General features: G+C 38.5%; 1 protein-coding gene across 1 annotated transcript in view; it reads left to right on the forward strand.

Moving 5' to 3' along the window:
• The first annotated feature begins 2,157 nt into the window (after positions 1–2,157).
• LOC126404281 (uncharacterized) overlaps positions 2,158–27,980 on the forward strand; it is a 32,982-nt gene continuing 7,159 nt past the window's right edge. Inside the window, exons 1-21 of the mRNA XM_050067409.1 lie at positions 2,158–2,266; positions 2,387–2,469; positions 2,600–2,729; positions 3,736–3,891; positions 6,768–6,905; positions 8,630–8,781; positions 11,113–11,216; positions 11,293–11,482; positions 12,030–12,161; positions 12,361–12,504; positions 13,485–13,620; positions 14,382–14,532; positions 14,856–14,992; positions 17,844–17,955; positions 18,306–18,369; positions 20,935–21,138; positions 24,449–24,591; positions 25,002–25,120; positions 25,828–25,949; positions 26,056–26,153; positions 27,491–27,627. Coding sequence (XP_049923366.1) covers positions 2,600–2,729; positions 3,736–3,891; positions 6,768–6,905; positions 8,630–8,781; positions 11,113–11,216; positions 11,293–11,482; positions 12,030–12,161; positions 12,361–12,504; positions 13,485–13,620; positions 14,382–14,532; positions 14,856–14,992; positions 17,844–17,955; positions 18,306–18,369; positions 20,935–21,138; positions 24,449–24,591; positions 25,002–25,120; positions 25,828–25,949; positions 26,056–26,153; positions 27,491–27,627 — 2,569 coding nt within the window. The 5' untranslated portion in view covers positions 2,158–2,266; positions 2,387–2,469. The remainder of the gene's footprint in view (positions 2,267–2,386; positions 2,470–2,599; positions 2,730–3,735; positions 3,892–6,767; positions 6,906–8,629; positions 8,782–11,112; positions 11,217–11,292; positions 11,483–12,029; positions 12,162–12,360; positions 12,505–13,484; positions 13,621–14,381; positions 14,533–14,855; positions 14,993–17,843; positions 17,956–18,305; positions 18,370–20,934; positions 21,139–24,448; positions 24,592–25,001; positions 25,121–25,827; positions 25,950–26,055; positions 26,154–27,490; positions 27,628–27,980) is intronic.

A 27,980-nucleotide genomic window follows, 5' to 3' on the forward strand; every position in this document is an offset into this window, starting at 1 on the left:
CTGCAAGGTTTTTTGAATAAGACATGAGTAAAGGCTGTTGCAATAATCAAGACGTGAAGAGATAAGAGCAGGTATAACAGTTTCTGTATCTCTAAAAGTAAAAATAGATCTTATGGAGGCTTGGGGCAGAGTCCTGCACAGGTCCTTTTTTTGAAACCTGCAGCTTCCCTTACTCGTAAAGCTCAGTACCAGAATGACCCATTACCTGTCATTAAGTCTAACAGCTAATTTATACTTCTGCGCTGAATTGTCGGCGTAGCCTGACGTGCACCTCCCCAGAATTGTGACCACGTGTCGCGGTGAGGCAGACCTCCTGTCTGTCTCTGTAAGCTGACACCATTTCCCTCAGTGGAAACAAAGCTTTGATTTACTTTAATTTACAGATAAGAAACAATAAATTGTGAAGACAATAAAACCTCCACTAAAATAGCATTTTAAGTCTTGTGTGTGATTTATCCTGGCTTCATATGAGCAGAGGAAATCTCCGCTCGTCGCCTGTTAGTCAAGCCACACGCGCCTGCACCCGTTAATCAAAGTCCAACAACCTGACCTGCACCCTTGATTAAACGCACGCAGGCTACAGTTACTCACAGTAATCTGGGTTCTCAGTTCTTGAATTAAAAATCCAGCATAGGAAAAGTGTCTTTATATTGTGTTTTACTCTGACACAAATGAATGTTGTTCACCTGCTGCCTGCCAGCATGTAGTTTATATGTACTACATACATATTTTTACCCGTTACATAGCTTTTTGTGGGTTACTGACCCAGTGCAGGACTCTGCCTTAGGGGACCACAAGTCAGAGGGGCCACAGAGAGAAGGCATTGCCTATGGTGACCAGAATGGACTGGTTAGATAAATATGATCTGAACCATTTTAGGTGTCCCTCATGCCATCCCACTTTTCACTTTCAAAACAGTTGGGTCTGTCTTATATTTTTTTAGTCCAGTACTTCCCTCTCCTGACTTCACAGTCTCCAATACTTCACAGTACTACGGATCATCTTCGTACCTGTATTCCACCAGAAAAAGAAAATTGTTACAATTTGTGTTGTGTTCAGTTGCCAGAAAACATGTGTAATAAAGAAATGAGGGATCTCAAAAATCACAACAGAAATGTGATGGTTGTGCTGAAAATATTATTCACGTCCAAATGACATAATAAAAGACAGCAGGGCCCAGTATTTTAAAGTGATCTGATAGGATTATCCTGGCCGGATTGGATTAAATCCTGATCTGATCTGAAAACTAGGTATTTCAACACAGAGCAAGAGGATCCTGATCCTGAGCATCAGTATTCAGATCTGGTAAATTAATCCAATCCTCCCTTTAAAGGCTGCATTTGGGTATTTCAAAAGTGAAGGCAGAGATCTGGATCAATTTAATACCAAATTTCAGGATTATTTGGATCCCACCTCAGAGGTGGATTTGACAAAGCCTCAGCTCCACTTCTCCTAGATATTGATACTCAAGATGTTCATTACACTTCATCTAAATTAGTGTTTTAGTTGTAAGTAATTTCAAGCATAGAAAAATATTGTTTGGCCATACTTCCTGAAACTGCTGTAAATAAGAGTAACAAATACAGACCTATTTCTCAACGTCTAGTTTCACCTAACATTATAACCTGTTTGTACCAAAACATCCAACATATGTTTGTGGTCAGACAAAGGCAAGGAAATGCAGTGCAAAGCAAATTTATTTGTATAGCACTTTCTTTTCTTTACATAGAGTGCAAGAAACATCACAGGGATTAACATAATAAGCACATGGACAGCAACTCAGTCCTCTGACACTTCTGAATGAACCGCATCATTCATACTAGTACTAGTCCGCCATGTTTCAGATCCAGGGGCGGAGTTGTGAGATTTGGAAATCCGTATCCAGTCAGATTGGGATCAAAGTGATCCACCCTGCCAATGTTTTGAAATACCCAGATAAAGTCAGCAGGATCACCTTGATCCCTGACTGAGAATTCATTATCCGCATTGTTCTGATCCAGATTACAACTTTTGAAATACTGGGCCCTGGGAGATCATGAGGGAGCTGAGAGACAGACCAAGGCAGACGGAACTGCAGCAAATGCTTAGAGTGGGCTGTGTGCACTCTGTCAGTCCACTTCAGAGGAGGAGGAGGAGTACAGTTCAGAGTGACTGCATCTGCTTCTTGTTGTTCCCATTTTGATTTGCGTATTCCACTTTGTATTATTAATACATGTTTATCAGCTGGCCAGGTTATTTTGTGGTCCCTTCCCTCACTGGCAATTTCGTAAATATTTCAAAACCTTTTTGAAAACCTCATCCAAAATCTTTCCTGTGCACATAATTCCCGGCACTGCATAACAGCTGTGAGCAATTTCGTTAATATTTGCTTTCGTTTTCTCCAAAGCAGCCACACCTTACAGTTACAAGACATGCTGGAAACAGAAACTAAGTGGCACAACTGTTGCACTTCATCTGAGACACATCAAGGTAAGTTTGTCTGTCCTACTTGCAGTAAACTCTACCAGCTATAAAATATGTTATCACTTAAGATGTCGGTTCATTTTCCTAAGTAACGAGTTTCATCTGGAATATTCTGATGTGTTTTTCTTTGTGTTAGATGGGTGCAATATTCAACTTGCTCGAGCAGCACAGACTGGAGTCTTTCTACATGAAATTTCTCCAGTTGGGTGTAAAAGACGAAAGAGATTTCCTTGACGGTGTAACAGATGACGACCTGAACAGCCTCGGTAAGGTTACTGAGCGTAAATAATGTGAAAGCAGTTACAGGTCTAAAAAAAAAAAAAAAAAGAAAAGCATGTTCTACAAAAAAACACCGTGTGCTATAGGAACAATGAGAACAAACACAAAATATCACTGTATTGCAGTTAAAGGAGTCACCTTGTGGAGTAATTGTAACAAGGAACTGAACGCATGTTCATCATTAAATAAGTTCAAACGAATGTTCAAAAACAACATACTGAAGGGATATATGATGGAACAGGACATGTAGGTTGTCCTGTTGTTGAAGTATGTCTCATTCTGATTGCAGTGTTCTTTTTATGGATTTCTTGCTTGATTTGTTTGAGTTCTATATGTTAAACGAAGCGGAAAGCTTAAGAATTTAGGTTCAACATAAAGTTTAAAGATAAAATCTATAGAAAGGAAAAAGGGTTAGGACTAGATAAGTTCACACTTCCTTCCTGTTTCTTTTCGGACGTGAAATATGCAAATATGTTTCCGAGTTGTGTTTCTTACTTTGATTGTTTTTTTGGTTTTTTTTTTTGGTTTGTTTGTTTGTTTTTGTTTTCTTTGGTTTGTCTTTGTGACTTGCTGAATGGCTGACCTTTACTTTACGCAACTTGATTATTCATGTCTTTCATTTTTTATTTCTTTATTATTATATTTTTATTTTTTTTAATTTTTTTTTCTAACCAAAGCTTATTTGTTTCTTTTAAACATGTCCGAATAAACATTATTCTATTCTATTCTATTCTATTCTAAGAAATAGGGAAAAAGGCAGACATTCTTTTGTAAATCAAGACTAGGCATAAGGAAAACAGGTTTTTCAGGAAACAGAAAACTCTTATCTGAGTCTGTCACTCACCACCCTTGGTAGCTAGACTCTAATTATTTAAATGAAATTATCTTTTTTAACATTGAAGGATATTTTAAGTAATTACCCAAATAGAAAACAGCAAGTCAACAGCAGTTTGCCATAGTAAAATGTAACATTGTCAAAATGTTTCCATACAGGACTAAGTCAGGTGGAAAAAACTCATTTTTCTGCCATGAAAGACAAAATTCGCAGACTCAGAGCTCCAGCAGCTTCAATGACTGTGAAAAAGTCCTTGGAGTCATTCTGCCTGCAGTACACATACCCCAAATGTCCTGGACCAAAATATATCAAAGGTAAGAAATTTTAATAATTTCTAGAATGTTTTTAATCTCCAATAAACTCTTCACAGGAGTGATTGCCAAATGAAGCCTCATGAAGCCATTTACTTTATCGTCTGACCCCACTAGATGGCGCTCTCTGTCTCTGTTGCCATTCAATGAGTCTCTTTATTTATACCAACTGCGCCATCTAGTGGGGTCAGTGAGTAAAGAAAATGGCTCAGGTGTTCCATTAATTTTATGACAGAATTTAATTGGTGCAGAGGGAAAATGTTGGTACTGTTGTGCCTTGAAGAGCACCTGACTCATGTTGACATTAAAAAAGGGAGATGGGGTGGAGGATTGGTTGTTGCTAAAAACTGAGGAGACAAAACTAGGAAGGGGACACACTGGACGCCAAGTGGGGAATAACAGCACTAGCAGAAAAAAATACAGCAGGGGAAAAGAACAGAGGGAGGATGAAATGGGTGGAAGGCTGAATCAATGAATAAATTAATACATAAATAAAACAATAAAATAAAGTCTTTTTAAGTAGAAGTAGGTAACTGCCTCAAATATCCCTACCAATATTTAACTATCTGTTTTAAATCACTTACTAAAAGGGCTGTGTGGGTTTTTTCCCCGTGTTATAATTAAAGGTGACGTATACAAATAGATCAAATAACTACTTGACCCACATAACATAACAAGCCAGATTTGACAGAGATAAATACAACATATAACCTGTTACAGAAACAAAAAGGAAAAATGGCATAGAATAGCAAAACATGGTGACTCACAGCAGGGACTTCAGCTAATAGATGGTGAATTAAGGTGCCTTACTATTGGGCCCCACATGCTCTCAGATTTATCCAGCAAAACCAGTTTATCGTTTTGAAATCAAGCAAGATGTATACCAGAGACTTGTTCCCTACACCATCTCGAGAAACATGGAGCACTGGTAGCTTTTCATTTCTTGAGAATAATCCTCTTTGCTGCGAACATGCCAGCCATCAGGGACTTCTGCACAGTATGTGGCAGAGCCAGAGAAGCTTCAAAACAACCAAGCAGGGCAATTAATGGGTCAGGTTTAATCTGAATATCATAGATGTCACTATACCAAGAGAAGATATCCTGCCACAAAGGACAATGACCTAGAGTACCTTTTGTGAAGTTATCTGTCAGATATCAGATACATTACATTTTATTAATCATTTCTTTGGAATAATGTAATCTATGCAGGACTTCATCTGAATCAGCTGCAGTCTAGCATTAATTGAGCTTAAATGCATCCTCTTCATCCCCTCCTTCCACACCTCTTCAGTAAACTCTACACTGAGATCTGTCGCATTAGAAAACAATGACACAAACCTTGAGTCAAGAAGTTTAGAGCCAGGATGTTGTTTTATCAAAACATAAAAAGAATGTTCCTTTGGTCAGTTTTCAAAGTTTTTAAGATTATTTTTAACAAAATGTCTGATTTGTAAATAAAACATTTAAAAAAAAACAGGTTGAGGAAGAGATAAAGTTTCTTCCAGCTCAATAAAAGATGCAGATAAATAGGAGTATATGAAGAAAATCCAGGAGCTTGAAGCACACTTTTGATTTGTTTTAAAACTCTGAGTTATGCAGGACAAAACTATCTTCAAACAGATGTGCTGGATAATCCACATAGAAAACAATAGAGTTGAAAGAGATCTCACAGCATAGGACTTTAGTTGCAGCCACTTGGGGGCATCAGAGAGTTCACATGACTGAGGAAACTGATTTTGCCAATGAATTAAGGCTCTGGCATTGGCTGCCAAATAATAATGTTGGAAAACTGGAGAAGTTTTTGATATACGATGGGTTTTATAGCCCCATACAAATGGCATTATTTTAGAATCAAGAATTTTTCTTTGTTTGTTTTTTAAAGGGAGGTATTTTGAAACGTGAAATGTGGGCAGGGAAACTATTTTAATTGCCTTTACATGCTCTATAAGAGAAAGTGGCAAAGACTTTCAAAAGTCAGTATTTTTCTTAAGTTTGTCTGAGTGATTACAGAAGTTGCTCTGAAACAGAAAGCTATTTACAGGAATAGACAAGCCAAAGTAAGTGAACTGGCAGTCTCAACGGGTGAAGAGTCAAGAGTTGTAAGGGGAATGAGTGCACTCTTTTTCCAATTAATGTGATGCCCAGATAAGCTACCAAAACAAAACAATAAGTTAGACAGAGAAGTGGGGGGAAGGGATGTAGGTGAGTTAAAAAAAAAAGAAGAAAATAAAAAATCATCTGCATAAAGACATAATTTACATTCAGTGTTCCACATCCTGATTCCCTTCATAGCATTATGCTGCCTTATACTAACCAAACCCATCTGGTTCTGCAGCCGTACCGCTTGGAAGTGATTTTATTGCCTCATTAATTTTAATTGCTGTTTGTTTTATCGTACAAGTACAGTTTTTTCCCTTTACTGCAAGGACTCCAGCTGACATTATGGCTTCTCTACACTTGCCACTTACTCATTATCAAAAGTCATATTTATTATTATCACATTAATTATCTGATTAATTCCTCTTTGCTACTCTGATCTTCCTTGTCAGCGTGTGTCTTGCCCGGTTGTACAGTCTCTCCCCACTTCTAAAGGCCTCCTCTTTGGCCTGACGAAGCAGATCCAAAAACACTCCAATCTGTGCAGTCAAAGCCTTCTTGTAATCCCAGTTTTGCAGCAAATAAGCCACATCCACAAATGCTCAGAAAACCAAAAAAAGTAAAAGAAAAGAGCTAAACCATGATGGTATACATACCGCTATACATCAGTATATACGTTGTCATTTTGAGCATATTAACATGATGATGTTAGCTCACATGGCTGCTGGGACTCTTAAGGCCAGATTCTGTATTTCTGCTTCAGTTACTCTTTGAATTTGCAGATATGGATCCTGCACAAAACACAGTTGAAGATCTGATGTTGAGAATATGTCACCTTGAAAGTGTCAGTCCATCCAAAGATGTCTGTCTCTACACAGTGGATGGACTGCCTCTGACAGATGATCCCTTCTTCAACACATGTAAGCTCACTCAGTGCTTGAGTCTAAGATAAATAAATCACATCATTAGTGTGTGTGTGTGTGTGTGTGTGTGTGTGTGTGTGTGTGTGTGTGTGTGGCGGGGGGCTATTTTTTCACATATGACAAAGATTTAATGCTGTATGTAATTGTTAGTAATATGTTTTAAAAAATGTTATGTTAAATCTAAGTATTTTATCTTAATGTTAATACGATATGATACAATATACTTTATTGTCCCAGATGGGAAATTTCTCTTTGACGTAAGTGCTGTGCACATTGCCTGCTTCCATAAAAAATCAACAAACAATAAAAACACATAACACACAAATACACAATACATACAACAATACATCATCATACAGCATTCCCTTAAGAGGGCACCATGGCACTGTGGCTCAACCCTAACAGACTATTTACTGTTTAGTATAGTAATTGAGATAGGCACAAAGGAGTTTTTAAACCTATTCAGTTTGCATTTGGGGACTGTGTATCGTCTTCCAGACGGTAAAAGTTCATACTCAGGATAAAGGATGTGTGATGGGTCAGATAAAACTCTCTGAGCCTGCCCAAGAACAGACTGCTCAAAGATGGCCTTCCTCTGTTATCCCGTACCTGATAATACTCTCTAATACAGCCTGGTAAAACAAAAACATAGCCTGGTAAAAAGTACAGTCTTTGCTGTACTTGAGAACACAGATTGTCAATGTGGGTCTCCCAGCTGAATTTGAAGAATTAAAGTCGAAATCTTAATGATGAATTCAAATGTTAAGTCTAAATCTAAATATTCTATTTTGAATATAAACAATACATTTAGCAGTTTTCATCTCAAGAAGTTGGAAAAACAATAGAGGTAGGATTTTGATGTATTTTCAAGACATCAAGCATTACATTCAGAATCCCGTTTAAATGCAACATTTGCGTTTTAGATTTAACATTTACATTTGCCATTTACCATTAAACTAAACATTTAGATGCAACATTTAGATTTAGATTTAACATTTACATTTATATTTAACATTTATATATAGATTTAACATTTACATTAAAATTAACATTTACATTTACATTTAACATTCGAGACTTAGACTTGCTTTATTATCATTCAACAAATACACCATCGGTGCACATATTAAATTAAATTTTGTTACCTTGGCTCACAGTGGAGTGGACGCAAAAATTATTATAAATTATTTGCATTTAACATTTACCATTTGCCATTAGACTGAACATTTAGATTTAGGTGTAACATTAACATTTAGATCCATTTATATTACATATATTATATATTATTATCATTATTATATATAACATTTATATTTATATTTAGAGTTCAGATTGAGATTCAACATTAAGACTTAGATCTCACAATTACATGGAAATTTATCATCAATTTTAACATTTACATTTAGATTCAGTAATTACATAGAACGTTTAACATTGAGATTTAACATTTATTTTTTACATATTAACATACAGTTATCACTTACATGTAATATGTTGTTTACATGATTTTTTCCCTGTCAAATGTGTGAAAAACTAGCTCAATATGAGTTAAGTCAGCTACTTTTTAAAAAAAATATAAGGTAGAAAATTGTAACCCAATTTTTATATTCAATGCCCCATAGAAATCCACTTAGAATCGTCTATGCAACTTTTTTGTTGTTGTTGTTGTTGTAGTGCAACAAATTTTGTAAAATTGTTGTTTTGATTTTGTTTACCTACAGGGTCTTTGAAAGACAGACATATTCAACATGGAGATATAATCTATGCCATATTCACACCAAAGGAGAACCTGAGAGCAGCTCCTCCAATGCAGATGCGAGAGATTACTGAAACCTACGGAACTGACACAGTTCGATGCCACATCATGCTAAAGGTGATATTATGTACCGCATACATAGCAGAGTGCTGTAGGACATTTTTTTCCTGAACATAGCCACATAGGTGTCCTCTTGATTTTATAAAATACTATAGATTTACGGCTGTTAGTTGTAAATACCTTCTTTTATCTGAACTGGATGTGGGAAAGTTGACCAACTTATCTGAAGACTAAAACAAAGACCACATAGGTTTCCCCTATAGGTATAATATGAGAACTGGATACCAGACTCCAAGATACTGTCCCATTTTTTAAGTTTCTCCTGCAGCAAATATGCAAAAAAGTTTTCTTTCTTGCATTTTCTTCCTTGTAGTGTTTTGCCTGTGTGTCACAGTCCTCTGCTGGACTGGAAGAGGAGCATGACTGTTCTGAAATTCTACCCTCAAATTTACAAATCCATACAAATTGTTATTCATTTTAAAAAGAGCGGTCAAAAATCAACAGGATGCTCATGATTTTGTAATTGTAAAATAGATGTCTGAATCCAGAGTTCACAGCAAAAAATATTTCTGAAAAGACATTCAACTTTTCAGCCAATGATCGTAACAGTACATTACTGTGTTAGACTAGTTTATCTGGCTGGGCTGTTGTGGGTGCAGCACAGACAAAGCAATGCTGGATGAACCTTAATGGTTTTGACAGTTGGTAAAATTTATTCACCTCCTCGTTACATTTAAAATTACAGCAGAGTTAACCTGTGATAAAACTTTTATTTGATATTCAGTTAATTTACTTTAGAACATTGTTTTCATGAATGCATGTTCATGAAGTTAAACCCACAGGTGTGCTGAGAGGAGATCACATTTGATTGCCTTTGATTTAATTTCTCTCTAAGGCCCTGTTTAGAGGACAACAATTTCAAACAAAAATGGTAAACTTCTGCTGCCTTTGGCTTTTTGTTTAAACATTACTTACATTTGCCTGGTAGGACAAGCAAGTGGTAGGAAAACCTCGCAAATGACACTGAAGAGAATGAATGGTTGTCCTGAGAGAACATGAGATCAGTTGGATTCCTAAAAAAAGATGGTGTGCACGTTATTTAAATGATGAGGGTAGACTAAGACAATCTGGTAATGCCTTTGGGTTGTCATGGTCGACTGTGTATGTTTTTGTCAGGCAATCATGCAAAGCATCTAAGTTGACCTTGGTCCAAAATACATTCAGCTGCCTTTCACTGAGCCTGAGGCCGAGGCGGTAGTTACTGGACTTCAATATGCTCGTGGTATGCCTCAATTTTTAGGGGCCATAGATGGGACCCACATCAAAATAAAGCAGCCACCTTAAAAAATCCATATGTCCTTACACAACTCGAAGAATATTAAAACCACACGTCTGTGCCCACTCCACCATCCAGAGTCCACTGCCCGTTTGTATTTTCCTCAGACAGCTTTAAGCTTTAATATTACATGGGCTTTGGAAATTGAGTTTCTTTGGAGTTTTTTTTTTTATCCGGGAAATCCTTCTCTTCAGCTGTTCACTTGATGGATACTGCTCTAAATAAGCCTCAAAGATGTTTGAGTGTTTCGAGTGGCATGACTCCCAATCTACATTTTCTTAAAAATGTTCTTGTCTATTAGTTGAGGGTCACTTAAAGTAGCAACTCCACCTCATCGTTCGTTCAGACAAACATTTGTGCATCAGTCATTTTGTTTGTTTATACCTCAGCGTCACATGACCAACCACTGGCCTTGCATGTATACTGTAGCATTTCTTTTTTTTTTTTTTTACGTTTTTTTCAGATCCATGTGCACAGCAGTTATAATCAAAATGTTGTTTTTTGATAACGCAAAGGAGAAACGATTCCTTTTTCGTGTAAACATGGCCTCGTTCAGTTTTCTCTGTCACTGATGACGTTAACATGCACAAATATTGTTTACTTGGCTAATAAAAAAATCAATATTCCACTACCCATTTATGTGCAGCCATACATACATTAAATTAAAATACCCCCTGATGTGTGTCCTATGGCTACACCCTTAAAATAACTTAATTGTAAAAATAATTTTGAATAATAATTGTAATAATTCAAAATAGGTCTTTTAACCACCTCCTTGAAAAGTTTGGCACTGCAGTATTTGCACATGTGTGAAACCTGCCAATACCCAAGTCTTATTTAATTTTTAAAAGAAGGTGTGTGCAGGGAACTCATGGTGAAAAGTATTAAAATGGCTATGAGAAATGTGGGCTTTTCTTTTGAGCGTACCCCAGCCTTGCAAACTGAGTTTGTTTGTGTACAACTTATGAATGACTATGCACAAAGCTGACCATAAACTGACAAGAGGCTATATGTCAACATTTTTTCTGTCATTTTTAAAATATTTGATACAGGGAGACTTTGAGGTGACCGTGGACTTGGCAAGTGACACAATAGCCAATCTGAAGAACAAGCTTGCCAATGAAAGTGGAATCCCAGGACATGTTCTTCACTACAAGTAAGTCAGAACTATTGCAATGCATGAAGAGTATTGCTTTAATTGTTGATACTGATTGTGATGTGCTTATTCTCAGAGGTGAACATGGCAGTGGCGACACATTGGAAAGTTATGGAATCTCAGAAGGGTCAACAGTGTACTTCACACTGTCCTCATTTCCTGAGGAGATTAGAGATCACCAACAATTCTTCATCGATGATGTTGTGCCCTCAGTGCAACAGTCAACCAAAGGAATCAGTGTCTTCTTGTCATCACTGTATATGCTTGTAAGCAAGGTCTCATCTATCATCTATCATACGTGCAATGTCTGTGTTTTCTTTTACCATAATTATTGAGCTCCCAACATATTTATTTACTTTGCAGTGTCCAATTGATTCTAACCTGTTAGCAGAGTCTCATGTGTTTATCTTAGTTGTTCTGGATAAACCAGTTTTTTCACTGCTAATCAAAAACTTTGGAAGACTACCCTTTCTTAAAGTAAAGTAAAGAAAATAAAAAGAAGCAACAGAGAATGAGAACAAAGTGTTTAGATATACAGGACTGGATGAACTAACCATGCTTGCTATGGAGGCTTTTTCAGGTTAATTTAAATGTCTCAAAAGATTTTTTTAAAAAGACATAAAGACGACTTTATGCAAAAACATTTTTTCCAAGTTTCCAATACAAAAAAGGTCAGAAAAAAACAGAGTGCGCTGAAAATGCTACAAACGATCTATATTATTTAACTGTTTGAAATGTCCTGTCACTTTTGGCCAAATTGTCCTGGCCTGGCAGGAAAATGGCATTGGTTTAATCTTATATTTTCTATTCTAGAAAAACAAGGCTCCGGGAGTTCCATACAAGAATTTGTTTGGATACATAAGAAAACTGACTGGATGTAGCCCACTGGTCCAAAGTTTGTACCAGCTTCTCTGGAAGAATGAGATCATATCCAGGAATCAGAAGGTAAACTACACAATATGGGGTAACAGCACTTTTATTTCACTTTGCATTGTCCTTTTGGAAGTGTTTTGAGGTAATATGCAATGAATGAAGTCACATTTTACACTGCATTGTTTTTTTATTAAAACATCATTTGTTTTTGCTTTGAAAAAAAAAAGTTATTTTTCTCTTCAGGTAACAATGTTTTTTTCTTCTCCTGTAGATTGCGTTGGTTGAAGGCTTGTACATGCTCTTTAGAGAGCTTTTACCACAGCTTGGAACAAACCTTGGAGAAAGGATCATTGAGGACCTTGATGTCTTTGAGTACTCAACATACTGCTGGGCACATATCCTTTCAGAAGCAAAGGTATTTCCACCTTATGTTGGAGGCACAGTGTAAATTCCCAGAGGTGATGAGGTATCCAAGTTGTTTATTTACCTTAACACAGGATGTAGCCTGTCTGGCTGGGGGGTGCAGTAAAAATTGCCAGGGGGCATTTTGTTGCAGTTAACAAAGAGTGTCTTTGATAAACATTTTAACAAGCTGAAAGATAAACAGCCACCGTTGCTGAGATCTTGCTCAGATCATTCGCTATCAGGGACAGGGACCTGTTTTGTTACATTGCCTTTAACATGCATCAATTAGGAGTTAGTTGTTGTCATTAAGTATAAATTGTATGCTGGAAGTGGTTTACATTACCTACGTCTTTCAGCGCTTTTTGCTCCTTTTTTGGAATTACACTGGTCACAGTTACAATTAAATGAGAGCTCTCAGTGCATGGTTACATGAAACATAATGAAGTGCCTAGGGATTAAAACAAAGAATAATCTTTTGACCTAAATGTTTTTCACACTGCAGCCAAGTCATATATCACATCTGCAGTTTGTAAAACATACACCTACTGGAAACAAACCTAACATGTCAATAAAATAAATATTACTCCTGACATCATGATACTGAGTTACGTTATATAAGCATGAAGAACAGACATCAGTATCAGTCATTCATCCTGCTCTCTGTCCCACCTCTNGGTTTTATTGCACTTACTTATAGTAACAAGCGTACTTGTTGTCAACTAGAGGAAACTTGAAGTTATACTCCCTTCATCTGCACCGCAGCCTCTCTGCTGTTGGCTGACTTCACTCTCAACCCTCAAGCACCCCCATCTTATTACACAATTTCCTTGTTGCAATTTTCTGTCCTCTGTGTTTCATCCAAATATTTGTGCTTGTTCATACAAATGTGATGACCTTTTGCTGCATATATATAGCTGTTACAGTGGAGTGATAGACTTGAGTGTTACTGCCTAATGCCCCTTGTATCAGCACCTTGTATTATTTTGACAGAAAGGGACATCAGATCATGAGAACTATGCACCATTTTCTCTGATGTCTGAAGATGGCAGCCGTTTCTGTGATCCAGTGACTGTACCTGGAATACCAGGTGTCCTTGAAAGAGCAGTTGTACTTCAGAAAATTAAAGGTAAAAGTAAAATGTCTTACAGTCAAAATTACATGAGCAAATCTTCCAACATGTACACATTTTTATTTTTCCACTGAAGTATTTTGTGTGGTTTTGTTGATCTGTGGGTGCAGTGTCCCTGCTAGCTCTCCTTGTCACTTAAAAGTACACAGTTCCCATCTAATTACAGGTCTTACTGTTGTCGCTGGTAAAATTGTAAATATATTATTGTCTCCAAACATGCTGCAAATATGTTTCCAAGGGAATGGTAATTTCTGGTTTCTAGATAACCATAGCCGCATTGGCTCCCAGACAAGGAGAAACATCATACTGAAAAACTGATATTTTGAGGGTTATTGCATGCATTATTTTACGTTTTGGGTTGCATTTTGTAGTTTTAAAAAAAAAAAAACGTTTGAGAAAATGTTTGGCAAGTTAGGAACAATTGCTCAATTTGGGCACAAACAGTAAATTACCAGTAAGTTACTTACACCAAGGTGGTGTTCAAAGTAGTGGTGATGGCTTTAAAAGGGAAGGCTGTCAACAAACTGTTCCAGATGTATATACAGATGTATATACCATGCCATACATGTTTTGTCAAATGGTGTATTACGGAGTTGTGTCATTGCTGAGTGTAAATGTTTTTGGATGAGATTTGATCTGATTGTCACATCTCATTCTAAATTGGAATTTTTTTTTCTTTTGGCCTATGTTAATGGTCAGAGGGTGATAATGTATAATTATGGGCATTATATTTTGACTTTCTTTTTTCATTTGTTAAGATGGCGAGAAGATTCCAAACTGCCCCGATGAGGATCTCAGAGAAACATCACTGAAAAGAGCCACTGACATTGAGAAGATTTTGCTCAGCGTTCATCCGTCAGTCAGAACATACGACCTCTGGATTTCTCACGACAGTGTGACTGGTCAGAAGTATGTATTATAAATGTCACGCTCATGAACTGTAATACAGTTAACAACAAGACACACATTTGTCTACAAATATAGCTGCTTAGATCCAATAATATGTTAAATATTATGATAACTTTCTAGTTAGTTGCCAAAAGTGATCACTTTTTGTCATTGGTTTTTAGTGTGGGTGGTGTAGAAAGCCTTTACAAGTCCAAAGAAGATATTTAGTTGTAAGAGTACACTTCTTACAAATGTAGCTACCAAAATGTTTCCCACCTCACTTTGTGTGTTGATACACTATATTCACAGTAACCCAAATAGTAACCAATATAATGAAATTACAGCTTTCACATAGATATTGAGAAGACACTGGGAGACATGGCAGAAGAACTGAAAGCTTTCCCTCAGTTCAGTGTGTCTCCACCACTGCTTCTGAAGGCTCTCGGTCTTGATGATGCACGCCTTGTTTACCTGAGTGAAGGTACTGCACAAATCTGAACACCTAATTTTATAATCTGACGATAATTTTACATGTTAATGTCACAAAGACAGTACACTTGTACACTCATTACAGGAGAATGTTGTAGTACATAAGGTGCAGTATAGGCTGATTTAAAAAATCAGTGTCCAGAGGCTGTTAGAGGCAGCAGCACCATAGCTGCCTCCATGTAGCTGAGCCAGAGAAAGACACAGAGATTACTAAAATGGCCACTAAGACAACAACAGTTCCAGTAGCTTGGTGAATTAGTAAAATGTAGACAGCCAGTGATTAAATTTAGCCAGAACGGTAAAGAAATATCTGCTTTCATCCACTGTGGCAGTGAAAACAAATGATGTAGAGGCACCAAAGATGGTCACAATCCTTTGTTGCTGGTTGAAGGTGCCATATAGCCATACTGAGATGGCATATTGTATTGTAATGTTATATCTGTAAATGTTAAATTTACATTCAGTTTACATTAATAATAATCATTAACATTAGTCTTCATCTTCATCTTCATCTTCGTCTTCGTTGTCCTCCACTTATCCGGGTCGCGGGGGCAGCAGCCTCAGCAAAGAGGCCCAGACAGTCCTCTCCCCAGCCACTTTCGTCAGCTCTTCTGAGGGAATCCTGAGGCGTTCCCAGGCCAGCCGGGCGATGTAATCCCTCCAGCGTGTCCTGGGGCGGCCCCGAGGTCTCCTCCCGTTAGGACATGCCCGAAACACCTCCCAAGGGAGGCGTCCGGGAGGCATCCTTACCAGATGCCCGAACCACCTCAACTGGCTCCTCTCGATGTGGAGGAGCAGCGGCTCTACTCCAAGTCCCACCCAGATGTCCGAGCTCCTCACCCTATCTCTAAGGCTGAGCCCAGCCACCCTGCGGAGGAAACTCATTTCGGCTGCTTGTACTCGCGATCTCATTCTTTCCGTCACTACCCAGAGCTCATGACCATAGGTGAGGGTTGGAACGTAGATCGACCGGTAAATCGAGAGCTTCGCTTTCTGGCTAAGCTCCCTCTTCACCACAACGGAGCGGTTAAGCGCCTGCATCACTGCTGACGCCGCCCCAATCCGCCTGTCAATCTCCCGCTCCATCCTACCCTCACTCGTGAACAAGATCCCGAGATACTTAAACTCCTCCACCTGAGGAAGGACCTCCCCCCCGACCTGGAGTGGGCAATCCACCCTTTTCCGGCTGAGGACCATGGCCTCAGACTTGGAGGTGCTGATTCTCATCCCAGCCGCTTCACACTCGGCTGTGAACCGTCCCAGCAAGAGCTGATGGTCACTGTTCAATGGAGCTAGGAGGACCACGTCATCCGTAAAAAGTGGGAACGAGATCCTCCCGTCACCGAACCTGACACCCTCCACCACTCGGCTGTGCCTAGAAATTCTGTCCATAAAAGTTATGAACAGAACCGGTGACAAAGGGCAGCCCTGGCGTCTTTACCTGCAAAATTGTTCAAGACCAGCCACCCAGATAGTTGATAGAATAATTGGTTTGCACAAGCAAATAATTCCTGCACAAACCGCCAGAAATTGTCTCAGGGAATTTGAGAGAAACATATCTATTGAGTGTATAAAGAAGTCTTTAACTTAAACTTGTGAAAAGCATGAGCAAAAACAAAAGTGAAATTGGCTCCTCATAGCAATGTGCATGGCACCTCTATGAGACGCACAGCTGAAACACATTGTAACATGTGGTTAATGTTGTGAAACGGTGGCGATTAGGTTTAGGCAACAAACTACTTGGTTAGGTTAAGAAAAGATATTATGTTTGTGTGTTAAAATAATGTGACGTGATGTCAGTGCGTGACAACCATACATAAGTTATGTAACATTACATCGTAAGTGTTGTATCGTAGGCAACTGGACTTGCTTGCGTTTCATGAAGACGTTTCACCTCTCATCAAAGAAGCTTCTTCAGTTCTCAATGACTGGTGCAAAGTTGCAGGCTTTAAACTCTGTGTGGGTGGGAACCCTTGCAGAGTCGTAGGGGTCACGTGAGCTCTTAGCTTCAGAGTCGTTAAGGTCAAAATGTGAGTCGCTGACCCACCTGGCCACCATGTGTGTCGTTAGGGTCAGGTGGGACCAGGGGTGAATGGGTGTGAAGTCATCTGGGGAGGATCCCAAGACTGCATTGTAGGTGGGTGATAAGTGGTGTCGTAAGCCACCTTCTCGGTTTAATGATGGTCGTTGCAGCTTGACGTAGATGGCTTCTTTCACGCCTCTTTCAAACCATCTTTCCTCTCTGGCCAAGATGTGCACATTGCTGTCTTCAAAGGAGTGTCCCTTCTCCTGTAGGTGTAAGTGGACAGCTGAGTCTTGACCTGAGGAGCTGCCTATCCTGTGCTGTGCCATGCGCTTGTGGAGCGGTTGTTTTGTCTCTCCAGTGTATAAATCTGTGCATTCCTGGTTGCACTGAACGGCATAAACAACAAACACAGGATCAACAAGTAACACATAATTGATATGTTATTTTTGGCCTGATTTTTATACACGTAATATTCCTACTGGTTCAAATAAACAATTTGATTGTATGTCCCATTTTTGCTGAGCAACACTTGTGTGAAAGGAATTAAAGGCCCATCCCATATAGACGCCTGTCCCAAGTATAAGTCTATTGAGTTCAGTTAATTTAAGAAAATAATAGCCCGGGCTACTGATTGATGTTTTATGGTAACCTCTCTCCCCACACTTTCTCAAAAAATTGAACTGTTTTGGTTACTACTACTGAATTACTGATATTTGTTCGGCATGTTTCAGATATAAAATTGTTCATGTCTCCCATTTTTATGTTGCTTTTGTGCTACTTTTTGCTTTCCTCTAACAAATACTATTGTTTTTGGCAGACAACCTTGGTGTCTATATAAATAAAAATAAGTTACAACCTGCAATGATCGAAGTGTATGATTGCCTGGCTGGCAAAATCAAAACTATGGATTTGAACATATTGGCAGCTAAGTAAGTACTTCCATTTTTTGTTCTCTAAATCCCATTATAAATCAAACCAAGATATATATTTTTTAAAGTTGACCCTGGTACTCTTATGATATTGTGGCTTTGTGGCTGTGTGTGTTCATTTAAAGTGGCTGCATCTCTGTTTCTTTCTGTTTTTCAAATGCACAACAAAGTTAAGCAAAGCAAACATTTCAATTAGTCATAACAGTCTGATATGTACCGTGCAGTATGAATCATTTATTAAGCTTAACATAGTCAGTGGAATGCACAGATTAATGTTAGCTAGGCTTTTACATAGTTGTCTTAAAATATTCAGTACACATTTTTTGATGAAATTCTCACTTTTTATGCAGAACTGGTGACCACCGGGATGACTATTCATTCGTCACAACCAGGACTCCAAAAGAGGCTATACTGGTAATGATGGTCCCCTGCTACTTCTTTTAATGAGTACAAAATCTGGCTCAGTGTGACATTCAGCCCACTGGGTGGCACAGGAGAAACATTAAAGGATAGCTCATAGTTTTTGAAGTGGGGTTGTATAAGGTACTCACCGTGGGGTACCATTTATTGTGCTGACACCAGTACTATGCGTCACACAGCAGCACCATTTGTAGGAAATGCCTAAATACGGGCCTGACCTCGTAACAGATCTCCAATTAAAGAATAAAAATGGCTATCGGAAATAATTAATTATACTATATTACTACTACTGTATTACTACTATATTTATGCTTTCATCACTTTACCTTGATGTCAGACATTGAGAAAAACCGTGATTTGACATTGCCAAACACAGGAGCTGCTGTTCTACCGCTGCCTCATAATAACTCAGTTCTGAACGGATTTTGATAAAACTTTCAGGTAAGGTTGATAATGGCACAAAGAACAGATGATAAAATTTTGGTGGTGATCGGTTGAAGCGAAGTGGATAAAATAATAAAATGGCGGGAAATCCGAGCTGCTTGGCGGAGGTCTGCGCTCTCTGAGTGCTCTAGTTTTATTTGTTGTGTTGTCTGACTTTGGCATTTTTAAGGGTTAGTTTGGATTCACCAAAGTCACACTATAACACTAACTAACTAACTGACTGAAGCAGCAGTAGATCAACAGCTTTTTGTCAATGGACTCTGGTGGTTTTGACGAGAGCATAGATTGGGAACTTAAGCTGTTAACACCTTCCCCATCAGAACAGGTTTACAACAGAAAGGTAAAGTGGTGAACATATGCTCAATATAATGTTGTTGGGTTTTTTTGCTTTGTTTTGTTTTTTGTTTTTTAGGATTAGTTTTTTTTAAGTGGTTAAAATGGGTTTTGTTGCTGACACTGTCCACGGTAGTACATTAGCTCACCTTCCATGTCAGACTCCAGCCTGCTTCTCCAAACTGGGAGCTTGTCAACTGACATCCACTGTATGTAATATACTTACTATAAATAAGTACCCTATACAAACCTACTAAAAAAAAGCAAACTATTGCTTTAACATAACAGTCACTGGCAGTGAGACACTGTCAGACATGTATAACAGATTCATTTCTAATCGGTGGCAGTAGACAGAGATTGTTTTTCATTACTGAGGAACAGTGGCTATGTTTACATGCTCAAAATATTCTGGTTTTTGCCCTTATTCCAGAAAATTCTATCACCATACTAATGAAAATGAATATTCCACAAATATACCTGTTAACATGCAGCCATACATACTCCAATTAATGTGCCTTACCCTGTTGTATATTGTCTCAAGATATAGCAAAGTGGAAAGGATGGAGTTGCTTGTGCCATTTGGCTTCCTTGCATCAAAATAGGATTTTTTCAGTTTCCTGCCAGTGGCAGACTTGTTGGACTGTGCAAACATAGCCTCTGTCATTCATTCCTTCATCCATCTTTTTAAAAAAGGTTGGCATTGTGATATATGTACTGTACATATCCAAATACCTCTTGATATCAGAGTCTTTCATAATGTTTAAAAGTAGTAATGTTTCTTCCAACACAGTCTCAATCCAAAGTCGTCGCAATCCAGCACTTAGGCAGTGACTCGCAGTGTCAGAAACCAATGAAAAATGGCATCCTTTAACGTTCGCATGATACACAGCTGATACAGCGCCTGGTGGAGTCAGGGAGAAATGCAGCAGGACAAGTGCGAAAGTTAAGGCGGTGAAAGTCCAAGTGAGGCAGGCGGGAGGGGTGGTGGATGGGCCCAACAACCAGGGACCTTCACCCTAGAGAGCAGTGTTCGTGTCCCGTAAGATTCTAAAGCCGGACCCTGTGTTTTTGTTGCCGAAACCCAACCACGTGTTTTTGTTGAAGAAAAAAAAACATCAATTTGTGGTGTTGTACTGACTTAGTGCGTGATCAAAAATCAGTATGTCGGAGTGAGAATGTGTTGGCTTCTGCTTCTCCTTTTCTTGCCCCCCTCCTCCACCCCCCTGAATAATACTGGCATATCTCACATGTCTTAAATGGAAGTGCTAAATTCAGGAAAAGGCCTAATTCTGAATATCCAAACAGAATATGCTGTTTAGATGTGCCATATTAAATTCTGAATATTGTTGAATTTGGAAATATACTTGAATATTACTGTGTCTGGAAATGTAGTCACTGAAGTTATTGCTACAAGGAAACTTTCATGTAGAGAAAGGCAGTAGTAATAGCATTTAGGTTTAAAATCAGTATATTCAGATGCTGCCAAAGTCAAACTGATGAACAACCTTTTTTATGTAAACAACTGAGCATGAGCAGTGTCAAGGAACTATGATACTATGGTCAACCCCTCAATCAAGCACAAGCCCAGTATCAAAACTATTCATGGCTATTTAAGGACATTGCTTCCCTCTTATGTGCTTCTGCCTGTGTTGGTGTATTGTGTGCTGTAGCAAATTACAAAACATGCTCCTTCAAGATCCTATGCCTTCTGTGAAGCTTTCTTTTTGGATGCAAAAGTAAATTGAATAAATAACAATCATTTTCTGACTTCAACTTCATCAGGTGCTGATAGATACAAGCTCATCCATGGCAGAGAATTGCTACGGAAGTGTGGAAATACAGAAAATCCATGCTGTTAAACAGCTTTTCGACAACTTTGCAACACGGACCATGGCTTATGATTTTTATCATGTCATTGGCCTTGTGAAGTTTGACTCTACAGTGAAAACTCTCCACACATTTACGGAAACACTCGAAAAGTTCAAGGTAAGTAAGTAAGTAAGTACACCTTTATTTATATAGCACCTTTTTTAACGCAGGTTACAACGTGCTTTACATTGACATTGGGACACAAAGAAAAGAGGACACAAAAACTGGAAAAGACACATTCAAGAATACGGGCTTAGTAGCTCAGAAATATAGGCAGCAGCTAAACCGTGTAAGGCCTTACACGTGATTAAAAGAATCTTGAAATCAATCCTGAGCTTCACTGGCTGCCAATGCAGTGAGGCTAAAACAGGAATGATATGGGATCTACGGCCAGTCCCAGTTAATAGCCTAGCTGCTGCATTTTGTACAAGCTGAAGATGTGACAGCTTGGCTAAGGCAAGTGATAAGTGATGAGCTGATCTTGCATCCTTGATTTTTTTGATTGAGTAAAGTTCTTTCATGTGTTGAAAGTGAACACTGAGTTTTGTCTTTTTCAATCTGTGCTCAGCCCTCCTGCTTCCTGCTTACAGCTACGGATAGCATCATTTATCCATGGTGATGATTTGGTAGCTGCTACTGACCTGGTTGTAAAAGGTGCGATGGCATCCAACACAAAGGAACACAGATTATTGTAATTATTAACCAAATCATTAATGTTAGAGGGTTGAATATGGCCATTATATAAATCAGAAAAAATAGATGAGAAATTTGAAGCAGACTGGTATTAAAAATGCGGGAACATACTGTTCACTTCTGACTTGGGGCAGTTGCCTGAGTGTAGGAGTCAAATAGAATACATTTATGATCGGAGACTAGATCAATCAATGAGAGGGAGTTAATAGTCAGGCCAAGAGTAAAAACGAGGTAGGGTGTGGCCTCGGTTATGTGTTGGACCAGAAACATGCTGCACCAGATTGAATGAATCAGTAATGTTTAGGAATTCAGTAGCAAAATGGGGCATGATGATGATGATGATGATAGAAATTCAGGGAACTCTGCCAAAAAGCTGTTGTTTGGTTTGGGGGGACGGTAGATTGAGATACAGCAGATAGGGTTTTGACAGTTGATTTTGAACATGAGCATCTCGAAACTCTGAAAATTATCAACAGTGATATGTTTACAATTAAAAAGGTTGCTGTAGGCGACCGCAAGGCCACCACCATGGCCAATGGACCTCGGGGAGTTAAAATAACTGTTTTCGGGAGGGCAGAGTTCGATTAAATGGCAGCAGTCCCCAGTCTTTAGCCATGTTTCTGTCAGAATCAGAAAATCCAAATTATGCAATGTGATCAAATCATTCAGGATAAAGGTTTTGTTTGACAGAGATCTAACATTGAAGAGAGCAAACTTAGGAGTGATGGATTGCACAGACTGTTTATGATTGTAGGTAATATGGATCAAGTTAATACTGTTAGCTCTAGTTGTGTGAGCAGGGAGGCATTTCTTGGGCCTAAAGTTTGTGATGACGGGAATCAGTGAGACCAGGTCAAAAGCTGGGCTACTGTCAGGCGATCGATCCGCAGGCAAGCATTTAACATTCCTGTTCAGAATACCTTCAGGATTTACACAGTATGTGGCATTTACAGTCACAGGAGTATCACACTTAAGAGCACAGTTATTAATATAATGGAACGGACCAACCCCATGTCAGTTGCACAAGGATTTGCATGATTTCAGCGTCAGTGCCTTGTTGGTAGTTAGCAGACGAGAGCCAGACCAGTTGAGGTGAAGACCACCATACCTGAAAAGCGTGGGTCTGTCCAGGTAGATGTCCAGATCCCTATTCAGTTCAGTACTGTAAATGTGAGTCCTAAGGTCGAAACAGACAACTTTTTTGCTTTACCTTATGATTTGTAGTAAAGGTTGATTATACAATGTAATGGCAGTAGAATATTGACACCGTCTGTGTGCATCAACTATCACACAACCAAAACAGGAAGAGGATAGCCCTTCTGTTTTCCCCGGTAGCTATCCAATAGAGAATGTTAAGGTATGTTACGCCATGTTGGACATGTTGGATACAATACGCACTCTGTTATTTCTATTACCAAACTGTATGCGCTCAGTTCAAAAGCCAGATATTTTACATTGTCTGGGTTTTTGAGTGGAGGGAGTGCATCAGTGTTTGTAATCCAGCCTTGGGCTTTCAAGTCATATGGATTTATGTTGTGTATCCTGATTACTTTGTCCAATTAACCATTGCTTGACCATTGTAGTGGGCACAGGTTACACAGTAAGATTCTCACTCGATGGCGCCCTAACCAAAACATTTAACACAGTGCGACATTAACTTCACAACCTCTATAAAGAGTTTGCCACCTTGGTTCAGACTACGGAGCATCTTTGCTATTAATTAACTACCTTCATAAGTATAGGCTCATAACCGTATCAAGGAGGGTCTGTTTCCACTTAAAACTACTTTAGTGTCAGAAATATAATGCTGAAAGTTAAGATGTGTTACTTTAGTGATTGCCATTGAAGCACATTAAACATCTGGTTTCACTCCCAATTTGTAAAATACCAACATTTGGTTGGTGGCCCTCTGCATCAGACACTGACGCACTGTTGCACCCTTTGGCGGTGGTATGAGGCAGTATTTTATGACGTTCTGGGGAACTACTGCAGTATAAAGAGTGAGAAAGTCTGCATAGGCTAGACAGCAGGGGTGGTAGATGGGTCAAACAAATTCCAGACTTTCACATGAGAGACTGTTGTTTGTGTTTCATACAAAACAAAAATTTATTTGAGATATTTTTGTAACAATGTAGTGTCAGTATGTGTAGCATACTGTGTCAGTGATTGATGTCACATGACGTTACATTGCATTGCAAACGTATTTATTTTAAGTCAAACCATGATGGGGTTTTTTTTTTTTTAACCTAGCCATGTGTTTTAGTTGCCTAAGCCTGGTGGAAGTAAACCTGAAAACTAGGTATTTCACTTACATAAAGTCTTTGAAAAGAGACTGTGTGCATTGAATAAGCACAAAGCAATGCATGTAACAAGCATACTAGAGGTTTACCTAGCACGTCATATTATGATGTGTAGGGCCACATACCAATTGTCGATATGAGATGAGTGGGAGTGAGAATGTGTTGTCATGAACCCTTTTCTTTATTTTCTGATCCCACTAGATGGCGCTTTTGGTTTAAAAAATTAAAATGGCTCAATTTGGTGCTTTCGACACTTTGTTGATCAGAGAGAGCCATCTAGTGGCCTCAGAAATTAAAATGGCTTATGAAACTTCCTTAGGCAATTCGTTTTCTGTCTGTATGTCATATAGCATCAGCCCCTGAGCCGCCATGAAACACAAGGTTAATAAACATAAATAGACAGAGTTGTTATTTTTTATTTTTTACCTTTTTAGGAACATGTGCACACCCTTAAGGCAAAAGGACGCACTCTGCTGTATGATGCCCTGCAGCATGGACTACTTGAGTTAGAAAAAGTCAAGAAGTTTCCAGACTGTAAACTTCGCATTCTTTGTCTCACTGATGGACATGATGTCGGGTAATATTACTCTCTTTGCTACTTTCCTATTTCATTACTGCTAATATGATGTAGTTAGGTGACTATAATGTATTAGTCAGTCTAAATATTCTGTTCCCAATCAGCCATCCTGCAGGTCCAAACTAATTTAAAGGACTCTTCTTCAAGAGCACCTGCGTTTTTTTCTTGAGTATCACATGATTAAGACGGTCCTCGAGCACACTACTATCTTGTTCGTCAAAGTGTAATTTAAAGGACTATTTGAAAGTTAAAACTTTTTGTTAAGGTTAAGCGGAGAATTAGCCTGAGATGTAGCTTGGGTTGGATTTAGGCATTAAGGAAGAAGGTGTATTCATTTAATTAGTTGTCAGTTGTCATCAGTGTCCCCAAGAAATATGAAAAACTGCGAAATATGTATTCTTTGTGCATAGATCCTCAAACCAGCCAGATGTTGTTGCTGCCAACCTGATAAAGTCAAACATCATTGTGGATTCAATTCTTCTTGGGAAAGTGGAGAACGAGATTCTGCGTGGAATCAGTAATGCAACAGGTACAGTATGAAAATCTCAATAGACTAGTAGAAGTAACTTTTTTAGTATCTTGACTTGGGTCATTTGAGTTTTCCATTCGAACCAGGTTCAACAATCCTAAAACATCATGTAACCATGCTAAAGCATGCCTATACAGAGGGTTCAAAATGTTTCCTTATATTATCATAAGCCAATGGGTGATGTCAAAGACACTCTATAACAAGACGTCACATTACAAACTATGCCAGTGGTATGAAGTAGTATACACTTCTGGTCTCCTAAACAGGCGTGGACATCTCTCCCCCACATACCCCCACCTTGTTTAAAAGTGTGGTGAATGTTGTGTGAATGGATGAAAGCAGATTTAGAACACTACAACACTATATACAGTACAAAGTTAATGTTTGTTCCTTATTTTGCTGCTCCTTTTTGTCTGATATCAGTCCAGTACAAGGCCACATCAGTTGTTGCCATATCTCGCAAGAGTGTGTTGCTGAGACAGAGACATGTATCAAAGAAAGATCATTTTATTCTCATATGTCCGTCTGAAAAATGTTATTTGCTGTTGCTGTAGTCTATGCTCATGTTGACTTCTCCCATTGGAATGAACAGAGTCAGGACTGCTGCTGATCTCCCAAGGTCATAGGCTGACTAAACATTTGCCTTTTCAAGTTACTGAGAGCAAAAAGGTTAAAATGCTTGTCTTCAATAATCTGCATTGCTTCAGGGGGTTGCTGTTTCAAACCAGAGACAAGCAAGGATGGTCTGAAGCTTTTTGAGATCGAGACTGTTCTCTCTTTGGAGATGAGGAAGCCCAAGAAAAAAGCGGACCCATCTTCCATCACTAAAGTTAGTGTCTACGGTTCTGTTTGAAGTGCTCTGAGTAGACACCATCAGAGTTTAAATCAGGCATCAACTCTGACGTGCTTGTTCAATTCTACTTCATATTTTTCAGAGTTCTTTGATAGCAACCTCTGCTGCTCATGGGTATGATACATTCCCTGAGGCTATCTTACCAACCCAGATGAACAGTAAAGTGACAGTGACAGAGAGGTAAGCAACTGAATTCCTTGTATACAGTTTATTGCTTAGAATTTCAGATCACATGATTTTTATGAAGTGAATTTACTGAAAAAGTCCCAGCAAGATTTGGCTGTGATTCAGCACAAGAATTGGCTGAGAGATCAGTTTTTGGTGGTGACTGGGCAGCTCCAGCATGATGCAATTTCTGCTTTATATTGTGTTATATTTGTGAGAAACTCATTTCTGACATTTTCATCTTTTCGGCAACCTCTGAAACAGCATTTACACTTTTATCACCTTAAATTATATTACCATGTTTTTAGGAAAATAAAACTATGACTGTTTATTTAAAATGTAACTTAATGTTTTGAATTCAACGCCAATAAGCAATAATGCAATATTTTGACATTGCTTTCATGCCCAGTTTTAAAGTGTAACTTCAGTTATTGCACTTGCAAAGTTTATTGCATGTTTTATAGACTGTGGATCTATTTTTGAAGAGCCTTGATTGTTGAAGGTAGAAACACTCAAAGTATGTATTCAGTCCGATCTTATGGTCGTCAAATACCGCCCCTTGGCATGTGATAGCAATGCCAAAGGCACCCTTTGCCGTCTTTATGAAATGCACCAGGCTTTCAGTTAACTCCAATGTAAACCCTTCCACAGACATACTTGATACTGAGAGCACCTGACATTGTAGAAAGAGCGGGAAGGTCTGTACAGGGCAGGAGGTAAGGGAGATGGCTGGGTCAAACCAAAAGACTTTCACCGAGGAGACCATAGTTCTTGTCCTGTGTGAAACCAAAAGTTAGTGTTGTTTTAATGTAACATTACGTAACGTATAGCCTACTTACCCATGTTTTGTGTAGAACCAAAAGTCAACATTGTTTTAATGTAACATTAAGTAATTCACTTAGGCCTGTCACACACTCACCTGATGTACTCACGTCACGTTACATTACAAAACAGACACTTATCTTAACCCAAACCATGATATTTTTCCTACACCTAACCACCTAGTTTTGTTACCGAAACCTAAATTTAACTGTTTCTCAACATTAACCGCGTGTTACATTGTGTTTCATCTGTGCGTCACATAGAGAAGCGAAACCATACCCTGTGCCTCGCTATGAGATGCCAAGGGGTGTGACCCTTAGTATGGTAGCAAGATTCATTTATAAAGAATCAAGCCAAACCTTGAAAAACAAGTCTTCTCAATTACACAGTACCAAATGAATATGATACAAAGTAATTATTTCCTAATGATATTTAAAATAATCTCTGGGTAACAATAGCGTAGTACAAAGCCAGAAACCTAGGTTATTTAGGAATACAAATCTTATTGAGACAATAATCTTTCACACTAGCACTCTGAAAAAGAAGATCAGAGATGCCAAAGTTGGTCAACTGATGGAAAAGGACAAACGTATCCTGGAGGAGCTGAGGAGCCTGCATTGTGACCCACATCCCTACTTCAGTATCTTCCCATCAGAGTCAGACTTCAGTAAGTTGAATGGATTTAAATGTAAACAGCTTAACCTTTAACAAACATTCAAGTCGTGCATGCAAAATGTGATGTGTTGTCATGATGGGCAATTTTTTATTTTATTTTATTTAACCTTTATTTAACCAGGAAGTCCCGTTGAGATTAAAAGGCCGAGGTAGCAGCCAATCAAAACACATTTAAAATGCAACAAATACAACATATAATACAAAAATCCACAGTAAAACAACAACTATTCAAACATAGTGGCCTCTCAAGGAAAACAAGCACATGTCTCTACCACCACATTTTTCATCTTTATAATGCCCTTAAATTCATTGATGGATATAAGTGTTTCTTTCTTCCAACATCCA

Source organism: Epinephelus moara, chromosome 17 (genome assembly GCF_006386435.1).
Source record: "Epinephelus moara isolate mb chromosome 17, YSFRI_EMoa_1.0, whole genome shotgun sequence".
In the NCBI taxonomy this organism is placed as follows: Eukaryota; Metazoa; Chordata; class Actinopteri; order Perciformes; family Serranidae; genus Epinephelus; species Epinephelus moara.